The sequence below is a fragment of the Meriones unguiculatus genome, chromosome 15, assembly GCF_030254825.1.
Source record: "Meriones unguiculatus strain TT.TT164.6M chromosome 15, Bangor_MerUng_6.1, whole genome shotgun sequence".
NCBI lineage: Eukaryota > Metazoa > Chordata > Mammalia > Rodentia > Muridae > Meriones > Meriones unguiculatus.
In genome coordinates, this window is record NC_083362.1 from 53,774,048 (window position 1) to 53,788,251 (window position 14,204).

Below are 14,204 nucleotides of genomic sequence, written 5' to 3' on the forward strand. Positions count from 1 at the left end.
CCTAGTATTGAACGCATTCAGTAATTTTTGTTTGGTATAGTCAGAAGAAATACAATAGCCCCTTCAAAAAGTCAGGAGCTGCGAGATGAAAAGGCAGACATGTGAACAGAGTGCCTGGGAATCAGTCCTTGAAGCGTCGCCAAGGTTAAAGATGTATTTATGTCTATCGCAGAGGCCAGCTGAACTGAAAGCCATTGTGAGTGAATTTTTGGCACTGCTGCCATGTGAATGACATTGTTTGTATGGCAAGGACTCTGGGCCTTTGTAGACTCGATGAGAGGAAGCTTTATAAAAAGTTGGAAAAGGGGAAAACAGGAAGAGGGAGAATTAGAGAAGAATACAAAGTGTGCTGTAAACTGTAGATGGAGTTTGTTCCTCTTCAGCCAGCACAGCTGGTTTGTCTGTGAGATGAAGATTTTCCTAATGTTTGATCTTTGTGAGGGGAGTGTGAAAACTTAAGATGATACATGTATTGAAATAAGGAGAAACACAACATTGTGCAGAGGTGAGAATACAGGTTCCGAGCAAAGAAGCCCGCGTTAAAACCAGCCTTGTCAGTGTTAGCCTTATAACCAGAATTAGGTGTGGAAAAATAAAATCATTTTTCATGATTTCTTTCCATGTGTGTGACATATAAATGCAATTCCTAACTCAAATTGTAATGAGTAAATTGGTTTCTGATACAAATTGCTTATTCAAAAGGCCTGATTTGTGACAATCATCCGATGGGTAATGGGTTATTATGCATTTGTATGCTGTGTAGAGTATTTAAAAGAGCAGTCAGCTCTTTTTTATGTCAAAAAAGTCATATTGTCACTCATGCTTAAAGGCTTGGCTACATGGTAGTTTGAAGCCAGCCTGGGCTATATAAGAGCAATTCCCTGCTTCAAAAGCAAACCACCTAACATAGAAAGACCTTGATAGTAACCACAATGGAAAACATCCTATTTATACTATTTTAATTTTAGTATTTTATGTCTTAAGCTCAAATGTAGATGAAAGACTATGTTCATAGTGATTTTTATTTTGACTAGGAACCAAAACCTTAGTAGTTCATGGACAGAATGAGTGTGATATTCCAACCCAGCTGCCCGTGCATGAAGACACTCAGTTCGAAGCCCTGCTGAAGGTAGGAAATAGTGCTGTTTTGGTTTTGTTGTTGTTGTTTTTGACAGAAATGATTTTTTATGCATACCCATGCTGCACAGTAAACACATTCTGGAATCGTAACAAATGGCGTTTTTGTATTCAACTGAACACATCTAATGCTTCACTCTCCAGAGCCTCCTCTGCCATTCTACCCTTACGTAACATCCCCCACTTTTAGCTGATGTTTTAGCTCTGCATTAGAGTAGGCAAAATTGGGCAAAATTGGGCAAATTCTGTCTCAAACAGCAGTGTAGCCTTTGGATGTTATTCCCAACTCTGCCTAAAACTGTGGATTCCAGTTTAGGAACATTTAGGGTTACTGTTTTAGGCTTTTGTTTGTGTGTTTGTTTTGTTTTTCTGTGCTTCTGGTTTTTACTCACGAAGTAAATTCTAGCTGTCAACCGATGCAATACCAAGTGGACTGTATATAATACAGGAAAATTACCGGTGACACAGGAAATACAAACCTTAGCATAAATCAAGTGGGCAAAGAAAGAACTTTCCAATAGCTATGAAAACAACCCTCTCAAAAGAATTACAGTTGATCGCTGCCTGTGCCTGCAAGGCTTTTAATGTAAAATAATCAGCAAGATAACAATCTCTACTCATCTATAGTCTGAGTCTTTAGCAGTATTTCCTTACTGGGTATGATTGAAACCCATTCTGGATCCCAATATAAGTAGAAAAGTGTAGGAGGGAGCATGACTCCTGTTTTCAGACTTTTTCAAGATCTCCATTGCATATCCAGAGTCTTTTGAAGTTAGCAAGCTCTTAACATCACCCCATTTGCATACTTGCACTGGATGGTGGCTATCAAGATTCAGACTGTGTCATGGCCTCACCACAGCCAGCCTAACAGGAATCATAGTCCCTCTCTGGTCATTTTCATGAATCCTAGTTTGACTATACAAGTTATCTCCATGGACAGTGCTGGGACCAGCACACAGTAAGCACTGGATGCATTGTGGTTTGGATTATTCTGCCACTAAAGATGCTTTTCCCAAGCTCATGCCCAGTTCCTTCACAGACCTTCACTCAGTCAGAGTTAAAACTATGTCACTTTGGACACTGTAAGAACAGATGATGTACGTTACCAGCCTTTACAATATTACTTTCAGGTAAATTTATCACTATAGGTTCTCACGTCCCTATAATAATCACCTTGTGTCTTTCTAGCATTCTGTCTGTCCACCAAGTAATATAATCTTGATAGGCATTTGTAAAATTTATTCCTGTTGTCCTAGGAGTGTCTGGAGTTCTTCAACATCCCAGAATCACAGTCAACACATTATTTCCTCATGGATAAACGATGGAACCTCATCCACTACAATAAGGTAAGTATGCCATCACGATGTTCATGCTGAATTGTGTTGGAAGTTCAACAAACCTTCCCTAAGTGCAGCTTTCTATTGGTCAGGCATCACTGATTCAGATTATCATCATGATTACTTGGGTCCCCTGGGCTTCAGACCAATTGATTACCTTTCTATCCCTTAGCGTCTTTATTTGTAAAGTGAAAGTGATAACTGTGTGTTGTGGGGTAGTCGTAGTCACTGAACGAGATACTCCCTCTTAAGCACTTAGCTACGTATCACACTTGATATATGTAGAAATTTCATGTTTTGTGTTTTGCTCATTGCTGTGGCCAAATACCATGTGGAAGGAAAGGTTAATGTTGGCTCATAGTTGAGAGAATACAATCCATTGAGGTCAGAAATGTATGATGGCAAGTAGAGGGCGCCCATCAGTCACATGCCATCTGCAGTCAGGAAGCAGACCAAGAGTGTCTGTGCTCAACTCTCCTCTCTCTCTCTCTCTCTCTCTCTCTCTCTCTCTCTCTCTCTCTCTCTTTCTCTCTCTCTCTCTCTGTCTTTGTCCCGGTCCCCAGCCCATGAAGTTAAGTTGACAGTGAAGACTAACCATCACATGCATATACAAATGGCAACCGCATGACTGTTTGGGATTGTAGCTCTGCCTTGGTGTTCTTTCTCTTATTTTTAACATGGTGATGGGGACCTGATCAAGTATACAGAGTGACACCTGAGGTGGTCCCCAGCCTCGCTGTAGTCTAACCCTCTAACAAAGTGAGGTTTCTCCTGACCTTGCTCCCAGGTCAGATAGTGGGTAGCCGGACTAGGCAGAGTGAGGCTTTCCTGAGGAGCGGGCATTTTCTTTTTTAGGATTCTGTGGAAATGAGGGGTGTAAGGCAGCAAGAACAAAAAGCATTAGGAAATAGATGAGCATTTTATCCGCCTGACTTCTGGGAAAAGAGGGCATGAAGATCAAACATAACTAGTTTTGAGCTGGTTTCTCTCTCTCTGTAACCCACTACAGACCTATGTTCGAGACATTTATCCCTTCCGGAGGTCCGTGTCTCCACAGCTGAACCTTGTGCATATGCATCCGGAAAAGGGGCAGGAGCTCATTCAGAAACAGGTGTGTAGCCATTGCTCCTTACCCTGGGTTGTGCTCTGGGGAGGTTAATCTGTAAGCACGCTACCGGGCTTGAGAGTTTGCAATTCTATTGTGATCCTCGCTCTAAGCACTGAAGAGTGGAAAACTTTGCTCAGTAGATTGTTCCCTAAAGGGAAAAAATAATGTAAGTTGTGTACATTGGATCATGGTGCCTAATGCATTCAAAGAGACTCATATCGGATAATATTACGAAACATATAATAGAAATAATCTAACTTATTGGCTGGCTAGTTCCTATGTATGGCTTTTCATTTTATCAAAGCAGTATTGAAAAACATATAGTGCTGCATGACTGCAACCCTAGCACTGGAACGTGGGAGCAGATCCGGTGTTCAGCCCCATTCTCAGCTACATATTAAGTTCAAAGCCAGCTTGGGCTCATGGGACCCTCTCTCAAGTAGGGGCTAAGAAGATAGCTCTGTGGGTAAAGCGCTTGCTCTGCAAGCATAAGGACCTGAGTTCCATTCCCTGCCACACATGAAAAGCTAAGAGCAGTGGTGTGCATCTATAAACCCAGAACTGGGCATAAGAGGAGGATGGTGGGTCCACCAGGGCTCTCTGGCCAGCTAGTCTAACTGAAAGCGTGAGCCCCAGGCTCAGTGACAGCTGCTGTCTCGAAAAATAAGGTTGGGAGCAATGGAGAAAGACACACAAAGCTGACCTCCGACAAGCACGCTTGTACACACTCATGTACTGCACGCATACAAAGTCTACATAGTATAGTTTGTGCTCTGTTAACACAGTGACTTAAGCCAGGTGAAAACAGGTAAAAACATAGGGCCTCAAAAAGGCACTGAGCTGAGAGCTGGAGATCTAGGTTCCATCCCTACTGTGCAGCTAGCTACGACTCTGACATTCCGAAAACAGGAGAAGAGACAGCCAGGCAGTTCATACTCCCATCTAATATAGAAGAACAGAATAGCATTCACACACTTGATCCCAAATCAGACTTAAGGAAAGTCAGTCATCTGCATGCAAAACATAAGTTTATACACAATTCCAAATTCGATCATATTCTGAATATAACTTCCATGCCTAGGTACTTCATTAACTTTCATTTTTAAGTAAAATACATAAACAAGAATTTGAAGATAGTTGATCAAGTCAATTTCTCCGCACACATCAAGGATGCTAATTTTTGCATTGAAATATCGTTCCTGAGATAAATGAGGGTAGCATAGCATTGGAACACTTGAGTCATTTTTTTTAAAGATTGCTCCCATTAACTGCCTAAATTGGTTCTAAAGGGAAGAAGATGCTGAGTCTATAGCCAGGTCTAAGGTGCTGGGTAAACCTGAAAGGTCTTCACCATGAGCAGTGTCAAAGATCACCTCGCCAAAATGACCTCAGCCTTAACATTTTACAGCAAGATAGTAAAAAACGCTACTTCACAGGCGTGCACTTGTGGTTATGTTTAAAATGATACTTCAAAGAGTGTCACGAATGGGGCACTTGCTCTCTTTACTCCAAGCTGGAATCCTGAGATGTCTCAGTTCCCTGGGGAGAGGAACATGTGGAGCCTTATGGTCTGGCTTAAGCATGAGCATCTTCGACAGCTGTTCATTACCAGGAGTCCCCTAATCCTAGCCCAGTGATTATCCAGAGAAATGAAATAAGAGACCAAAAGACGCAGAGACATGCCTTCCAAACTCTGGAACTATTGGCTATGTGGGGACCATCAGCTTTTATTTTAATCATGTGTTCCTAGATTGTCCTTTTTCTTTTCTTAAAAAGACAAACCCAGAACTGCCAGGAAACAGCTTAAGGCATCTGTGGAGATGCAATGGCAATTGTAACTGACTGCTGGCTCCCCATCAGAGAAAGCCTTCTGTGTTATGACAGGCACACAAATGGGCCTCTGTGTAGTCCTAGACTCTGGACAATCCCTTTCTTGTGCTTCTCTAGGCCACAGCATCCTTGAGCTCAGACAGCATCAGGGACTGAGAGTCCATTAAACTCTCACCGTTCATTCTCCCTCTGTGGTAAACACACTCCTTCCTCTTTCCATTCCTCCCCCGTTCATCTTATCAGCTGGGTTTGTTATTGAATATCTTCAGTGTCTTCACGCTGCAACTCTCAGGTTCCTAATTCCACTCGTTCTCTGCCCCTGCCAGGTGTTCACCCGGAAGCTGGAGGAAGTAGGCCGGGTGCTGTTTCTCATCTCCCTTACCCAGAAGATCCCCACAGCCCACAAGCAGTCACATGTCTCCATGCTTCAGGAGGACCTTCTTCGGCTGCCCTCCTTCCCTCGGAGTGCAATAGACGCTGAGTTTTCTCTCTTCAGTGACCCTCAAGGTACTTCGGGGGGGGGGAGCCATTCCTCTTGGCCTTTCTTTTTCTCTCATACCTTTGCCTTAATCTGAACATCCATCTGAGTCAGCTGGAGGTTATGTTAAAACTCAGACTGCTGATGCTATCCTCCACCTATGAGTTTCAGGGTGGGTCCAGACTCCTACACCTAACACATTCCCAGAGGACACTGGTGATGCTGATGGTGCTGCTCCCAGCCCTGGCTTGGGAGACCAGTGCTGGCAGCTGATCACAGCAGGTGAAGGAAGCAGGGAGATGATGTTACTGCAGCAGAATCCCTTGAGTAAGCAAAACCCAGTGTGCATAAGAAGATCAAAAAGAAGCCAAGCTAATCCTGAGTGACACAAATCAGAACAGCAGTCGCCTCTGGGTTGGAAAGGAGTGAGTGAACTGTTGGCAAAGGCATGAGGGAACTTTACGGAAGGATAAAAATAAGCTACACAGCCCTTGGGTTTGTTTACCTAAGTACATAGTTTTGCAAAACTATATGGATACCCCATTTAAGTTCTGGGCATTTTAGTGTGTCTTATGCCTGAACTGTGATAGAGTCAGAGAAATAGCAAAAGATTCAACTGAGAACCTCATTCTGTTATCATCGTTGATATGGGACAAGCCCTTAAATCACCACCCCTGTGCTTCAGAATCCCTGACAGAAAGTGTCTAAGCAGTGATAAGGAAGCCAGGCACTGATCCCAGCCCTGACCATTAGACAATAGATCCTAGAATAGTATCTCTTTCAGTGATGTAGTTTATTTAACACTGCAGATGCCAGTCCTGGCTTTCCCAGAGTTCAATCAAAGAGGTGTCAGTGCAGATACTTAGAGATGGAGGAAGCATCATGCCCATGCAGGAATCATTGTGCTAGGAAACCTTTCGGCTTTAGATCTTCCAATGTTGGAACAAATAAACAGAAAATAGTTGTGCCCTGGAGTTTGATGGCCTGCTTGTGCTGACGGGGCTGATGGGGCTCATGTGGGGCTAACTCTGTCTCTGCTGTCTCGTGTTCTCCCAGCTGGGAAGGAGCTGTTTGGCCTCGACACCCTTCAGAAAAGCTTGTGGATCCAGCTCCTGGAAGAGATGTTCCTGGGCATGCCGAGCGAGTTCCCCTGGGGGGATGAAATCATGCTTTTTCTCAACGTGTTTAACGGGGCTCTGATTCTCCACCCGGAAGACAGCGCCCTGCTCAGGCAGTACGCCGCCACTGTCATCAACACGGCCGTGCACTTTAACCACCTGTTCTCGCTCAGTGGCTACCAGTGGATTCTCCCTACCATGCTGCAGGTGCCCCACATCTCCTCTCCCAGCTACAAAAGTGACCCAGACCTTAGCAGTCCAACAAGATCTGTAAAGAGGTGTTTCCATAACAAAGTTTCCTTACCTCCCTTATTATGGCAGAAGGCACCCACTGACATCCCCCACATAGATTTTTCAAGAGTTCATACTATTCTGTGCTGTCCCTAGACACTGCCCCAGAGCTGGGAGCCTGGCTAGTTTTCCCGTGTTACGGCATGGTAACTCCCAAAATGTGACCTCCAGGCCAGCAGCCTCAGTATCACCCAACATGTCCCTAGAAATTCACCCTCCCGGGTCCCATCCCAGCCCTGCTGAATAAGAAACTCTGTGAGGGCCCAGCAGTGTATGTCTTTAGCAAGCCTTGTGGTAGTGCAGGTCCTATAGGCAGCGAAAGGACCTCTTTGCTGCCCCTGAGCCAGCTGGATGGCACATTTCCGTTGGTTGTGACCTCAGTTTGAACACGCATTTCTGGTTCCATAAAGATGGGGCCAAAGGGTTGGGGGAGTTGGCGTTAGCAGGATTTTCTGTTTCACATGTGCAGTGTAGACCCAGCTCTCCTTGCGAGTGGAGTACTGAAGATAATTCAGGAAGGACCTGGGGCTAATTCTAACTAGCCTTTTAATGAGCATTATGAAAATAGAGTATGTTTATACAAAATACAATTTGTATCATCCTCCAACAATGGCAAGAAATTTGCTTTTGCAAACTTAAGACTCTCTGCCTTATTTTTTAAGTAATAGCAATTTTCTCTTTTACCCAAAGTAATACCCAAACTCATGGTAAAATGCTGGTGTGGCTGAGGGGAAAGGGCAGTACTTACTCAGTGCCGTGAAAAGTGCAAACTGGTGCCACCACAGTGGAAGTCAGGGTACAGATTCCTAAAAACAAACCAAACAAACAAGTGAAACCTAAACATAGCTCCACCACACAATCCAGCTACACTGCTCTTGAGCATGTGCCCAGAGGATGCCTGTTTCCTACTACAGAGATGTTCTGTGCTGATCTACGCATCATATCCAGGAAATGAAAATAGCCTGGGTAGCTGTCCATACTGATGAGTAGATGATGAAAAAATAGTATAGTTACGCAATGCCTGTACCATAATTCACTTAACAAGCTACCACTTCTGACTAATTTAAAGCATACATGTGTGTTTTAAAGGAATGTTATATTTATCACCAAATTATCTCAAGAAAGCTGATGTCTATTACAATGCACCCTACCGGCTTATAAACTTAGCTGTTTTCTGTGTCTCCTGTGACAATAAGAAGCTGTACAAGTAAACCCCACTTTGGCAGACTGCGAAGGCCCTTGCTAACCATGGGGTGTTTCTCTGTAGGTATACTCAGACTATGAAAGCAATCCCCAACTGCGCCGAGCCATTGAGTTTGCCTGTCACCAGTTCTACATCCTACACCGAAAGCCCTTTGTGCTCCAGCTGTTTGCTAGTGTGGCCCCTCTCCTGGAGTTCCCGGTGAGTAAGACCTGAGGAGATGAGCAAAGACCAACCAATGAAGCATTGAAAGGTGACAGCAGGGGAGCTGGGCATCACCCATGTTTGGACAGAATTCAGAGGCAGGCCAGAGATGTTGTAGAGCTCCAGAGTGGACAGGAAGGATGCTTAATATATGTGTGGCTTACTACTGGCATTTAATAGGTTCCTGAAATTCTTCACCAGAATGTCAGATACAGAATTATGTAAGTTGAATCACACATAGATATTGTGATTTGTATTTGCATTTATAAATTTTGAGTTCCCAGTCAGCCGTATTAGTGCTAACGTGAAAATCAATAAATTGAAAGCCTCTTGTTTTGTTTTGCTATGTAGGATGCCAATACTGGGACCAATACTGGGACCAGCAAAGGTGTATCAGCTCAGTGTCTGTTTGACTTGCTACAGTCCCTGGAGGGAGAAACCACTGATACATTGGACATTCTAGAGCTGGTTAAAGCTGAGAAGCCCCTGAAATCACTAGGTAAATGCAAAACTCCCCCCAATATTCTTTGACTTATTGCAATTGTTCAAATAGATATATGTATGTACGTATATAATTGCCTATAACTAACTATACACAACTAAAATTGTTACATAGTATATCAACCTAATCAAAAAACAAAAATAAATAGAACAATGTTTTGCATTGAGTGAGTAGATTAAAAAAAAATCTTGTCTTAAATCTCTTGTGAATTTACAGATTAAGGAATCCTCTTCTGTGAAAATCATATTAAAGTGTTGCTCAGTAGACCCTTACTCTAAAAGTATAGGTTCAGCAATTCTAAGCTGAAATTTAATAATTTCATAATTTTTATTGTTGTGTAATGTATAGAATCAGACATAACTCAAAGATAAAGTGTTGTTCTGTTCTATCTCGGACAGTTAAAGTGCCTCAGTATCTTCTATTAGGTGAGGTTGTTAAAGCCTGCCTCGTTTATTAGCCAGTTGTTTGGATGTAGGAAGCAGAATTTTGATTCCTTCAGATGAAGAAATGTATAGCTTGCAGAATTCTCCAATAAAACCTAAAAGATAAAAGGGCCTAAGTAGCAGTGCCATCTGTCTGTCCGGCGGCCACGCTTGCTTACTCTTCCTCTTTGCAGACTTCTGCTATGGAAACGAGGACCTGACGTTCTCCATCAGTGAGGCCATTAAGCTCTGCGTCACTGTAGTGGCTTATGCTCCCGAGTCATTCCGAAGGTAACCCCAGCCCTCTCTTCTGTCTCTTGTGATAAGTAAGAGTAGCCAAGAAATAAAACTGGATGGGAAAGGTTATGTTTAGCATATCTTTCTGTAACATTATGGTGACTAAGCTTCTAAAAACCAAATTTAGAAATTTTTCAAAGCAGAAGTCCTGAAAAACACTGTAAATCTCCCTGCATTTGAAATTCCCTAATTTGGAACTTTTGTGCAGAGGCAAGGATATTTATGCCTGTTAAATATTTTCTACTTATGCAATTAGAAGCCATTAGCAAACAAAACTTCATAACAGACATTTAAACCATCTGTGAAAACCCCCTCTGAGGACTAATGAGAACACCAAGGGCAACATTATAAATCTCATGTTTTATTTTGCCAGGAGCAAGGTAGCCAGATGATTCAAATGGGAAGTGAGTCACCCCAGTACCAGGAAGCCAGCTCTGGTCTAAAACATGAGTTCTGTCTCCTTTAAACAAACCTACTTTGCTGGCACAGCCTGTAGGAAGAGAGGGGACAGGCTTACTTTGCTTGCTAGCTTTATACATTTGCTCTTAGATGGGCTTCTCCTCTCCCCTAGAACAGAATAAATTAAGGGCGAGAGGTGGCCAGGATTTCTCTTAGTTGAGCTTTTTCTTCCAAAAAACATCAGGGATGAACAAAAATGTAACCAATAGCCTCTGATTTGGTTTTTGTTTGTTTGTTTTTTGTTTTGTTTTTTAATAATCTTTAATGCGGATTAGACATTAGGCCAGAAGTCAAGCAGGAGTTTGACTTTTAAAGGCTATGGCCTTTAAGAGAAGAAAATCTGCCTTCTATAGGGTGTTCCTGCCCCCAATTCCCTATTCCTGCTGCAATACCCCTGCTCCAGGAAGCACTTCCAAATGAACATAAACCTTGTGTTGAGTCCATCCTATCTGAATGAAAAAAACATGCATCCTGTTCTATTTTGTATTATACACATTTTCAGTTAGATGCCTCAGATTCTCTTGATGTTAAGGGCTTGTTAGCCTAAAACAAAATCCGTTACTTTTTCAAAAAAAATGCGCTGATTTCTTGCCTCTCTCTTAGGCCATCATGGAGGCATTAGGACCTAGAAATGTGTGTAACTTTAACTCCATTCCCATCAAGTTCTGAAAACTGTCACCCCCTTACTGTAGAGCCTTGATTCTGTGCAGTTACCACATCAGAAAGCATTACTCAGTGCTGGAAAAAAAAACATGGCAGAAATCCCTCATATTTTGATTCCATCTCCTCTTTAAGTTGAGGTTGCCGACAGCTCTTCACTGTACCAAGTGTGCATCCTGTCCAGTGAGTAGTGTCCACGCACTCTAGCAAGGACATATTGCCAGGCCCCATCAACATAACAGCATCTGCCAACACTTGCTCTGAAATGGCTTAAGCTTTTTGGGAAAAGGTCTAATGTCTCAAAATTTTCTTCAGCTGAAAGGTTGCCCTCCACTCATTCGCAAACAGAGACCCTGCTGGGCAATGTAGCCCGTTGCTCCGGATAGTCTGTGGTACCTTGCTAATCAACATTCTGCTCTTCTTTTGGCCTTTTGCACAAATGGCTAATTCTTCCTACGTGTCTCGTACGCTTCATTAAGACAGGCTTTCTCAGCTGTTACTGGGTGCCTAGCTAATTGATGGTAGTCAACACATGTGTCAGCCTTCACCAGCTTTTTGCTGGTGTTGCACAGGAAGGGAGATGGAATTCAGCATCTCTGGTGGCGATTCCATGCTCCTGAATATCATTCAGTCCAATGTGACTTGCTTTTCTTTCCGGTGCTTACAGCCTGCAGATGCTGATGGTCTTGGAGGCGTTAGTTCCGTGCTACTTACAGAAGATGAAGAGGCAGACATCTCAGGTAGAGACGGCGCCTGCTGTCCGAGAGGAGATTGCTGCCACAGCTGCTCTGGCCACATCCTTACAAGCCCTTTTGTACAGTGTGGAGGTCCTTACCAGGTAATCTCAGAGGCGAATATCCACAGCCTAAAGCCACACGTGTTCACTGAAAAGATGAGGAAACTGGTTGTCACAAAATATCTCTAAAACCTGATCTTTGTTTATGGATTATAGGCAATTATCTTTTTAGAGATAGCTACTTAGCCCCTTATGGCTTATTACTGTAAATACTTCTTAAAATTACTTGAATAATTATGCTAAGTCCTTTGAACAGTCGCAGTAGCAATAAGGATGATTTTCCTACAAAACATGCAATTACATATAACTTGGAGAGTTTCTACGGCAGTTTTAGCCCAGTGGTAAACAAAGCTTTTAGTAAAAGGGCAAGTTAGTGAATATGAAGATGTGATCCACATTTTAATTAGCCTTTTGATCAATTTTTTTTTTTTTAGTTTTTGCATGCACAATTGCCAGAAGTTGTGAGGATCACTTCTCTCTGTCTATCATGTGGGTCCCAGGGACCGAACTCAGTTTGTCAGGCTTGGGGCAAAGCACTTTTACTCACCTTTGCTCACCCTATTCAATTATTTTGAGATGTGTGTTTGCAATTGTAACCAAGCAGTCTTTTATTATTTTACTATCCATAACGAGCTGGGTTGTTTACTATATTTTTAGAAACTACAAAACAAATATAAGCTTCAGAATGTTACTGTATTCCAGAGGAACAGGTTTGCCGCCGAGCAGGAACAGATAATGCCAGGAGGAGCAAAAATGAGAGTTCTGGGGAAAAAATCACATGGGCACCAGAGTTTAGCCCTAAAAAAAGTTCAAGGAACTATCCCGTCAAAAGATTCTTGGGTGCAAAAGAGAAAGGAGATGAGCTATCATTTAGCATGAAGGGCACAATGGGGACTGTAGGTGGACAAAGAATGGCCATCTATCACAAGGGCCCCAAGAATACAACTCAGGTTGCCAGGCGTGGAGGCAAACATCTTTACCTGCTGAGTCATCTTGCTAAAACTATTTAATTATTAACTATTTAAGACGTGAGAGTGAGTGAAACTGTCATTTGTGAATGGTGATATATAGTTAGTTTCCAATGACAAACCACGCTGCCAACCTAGGCAAGCAGAATGGAGCCCCAAGGTCTCTGGCAGCTCATCACGCTGAAGTACTCATCTGCACCCAAAATGACTAAGCAGTAAAAGGTGGAACCGAATGCCAGGATAAAGTGGACAAACTTGCGTGCCATGAGTAGTCCTGAAGCTTTCCTGATGGTTTCGGAAAGCCTTAGGAGAAGAGGCATCCAAAGAGAAGGATGTCATTTAGCCTGTTCCTTCTACACCTGTCTCCTAAGCCTTCCTAGAACAGAGGCAGGGACAATAACCAACCTTTCTCAAATGCTCCTATAGTGACTTCTTCTCACATTATATATTGGCAATTCTTTCCTCCTTTCTATTACCTTTTATAATGACAAATGAATTAAACACATCCAAAATCCACATTTTACTTGCCTTGTTATGGATAAAGGTTTGGGCCTTTAAAATTCTGTAGCTGGGTCGATGAGGTGCTCGTCGTAGAAGCCTGCTCACCTAAGGTGGATTCTTGGGATTGAGTCCACGGGCTGTCCTCTGCCTTCACACGTGTGCCATGGTATGAGCATCCCCTCCCCCACAGTAATAGAATAAATATTAAAATAAACCTTTGTGGCTTTAAATACTTGGCTGAATTTATTGCCGCTTTTGTAGAGAAGAGAGCCTTGTTGGTTAGTAGTAGCCAGAGAATAATTGGTTTTATTGGTTTTTTTAACTAATAAAATTTGCTTTTAGACAGTTCACACTGTGTGCAGTGTATCTAGACCACTCTCACCCCAAAATCCATACCACACCCCTCTCTCCACCTTCTCCAAAATCTCTCTCATGCTCTTATCCATTTGTTTGCCATTTTCAAAGAACAGTCCCATTTCATAGCCATGCTTATAACTTTATGATCTCATGAAAAAGATATTTAACGTTGTATAGGTATTACATATGTACATCATAAGTGTATTGGGTTTCTAGTTTATAACTCTACTAGAAAGTTAGAGAATTAAAATAAAACCTGAGTTTTTTGTATCTCATCCTTGTATGAAACAGTGTCCAGGGGCTCGAAGAAAGGAAATGAAACCATTGGTCATCCTGAGTGCGTACCCAAAGGCTCAAAGGGAGAACCACTCCCTAGTTCATTCAGTTTCTTGCAGAACTCAGTTTCATGGCTTTGGTCTGAGCAGTTTCTTTTCTGGCTCTCCACCAGGAGCAGCTCTGCATTTAAAAGGCATCTTATTCTTTTCAAGCTGTCTGCTTAGTCCCCTAAGAAGGCTAGAGTGCACTGAATCTTCATGCT

At 42.6% G+C, this 14,204-nt stretch overlaps 1 protein-coding gene across 11 annotated transcripts in view; it reads left to right on the plus strand.

Moving 5' to 3' along the window:
- Unc80 (unc-80 homolog, NALCN channel complex subunit) overlaps nucleotides 1–14,204 on the plus strand; it is a 181,264-nt gene that overhangs the window by 133,923 nt on the left and 33,137 nt on the right. For all 11 annotated transcript variants that reach the window (XM_060368545.1, XM_060368540.1, XM_060368538.1 and 8 more), the window contains 9 exons: nucleotides 1,035–1,129; nucleotides 2,394–2,483; nucleotides 3,484–3,585; nucleotides 5,739–5,919; nucleotides 6,947–7,215; nucleotides 8,567–8,701; nucleotides 9,056–9,203; nucleotides 9,823–9,919; nucleotides 11,712–11,882. In XM_060368545.1, coding sequence (XP_060224528.1) covers nucleotides 1,035–1,129; nucleotides 2,394–2,483; nucleotides 3,484–3,585; nucleotides 5,739–5,919; nucleotides 6,947–7,215; nucleotides 8,567–8,701; nucleotides 9,056–9,203; nucleotides 9,823–9,919; nucleotides 11,712–11,882 — 1,288 coding nt within the window. The remainder of the gene's footprint in view (nucleotides 1–1,034; nucleotides 1,130–2,393; nucleotides 2,484–3,483; nucleotides 3,586–5,738; nucleotides 5,920–6,946; nucleotides 7,216–8,566; nucleotides 8,702–9,055; nucleotides 9,204–9,822; nucleotides 9,920–11,711; nucleotides 11,883–14,204) is intronic.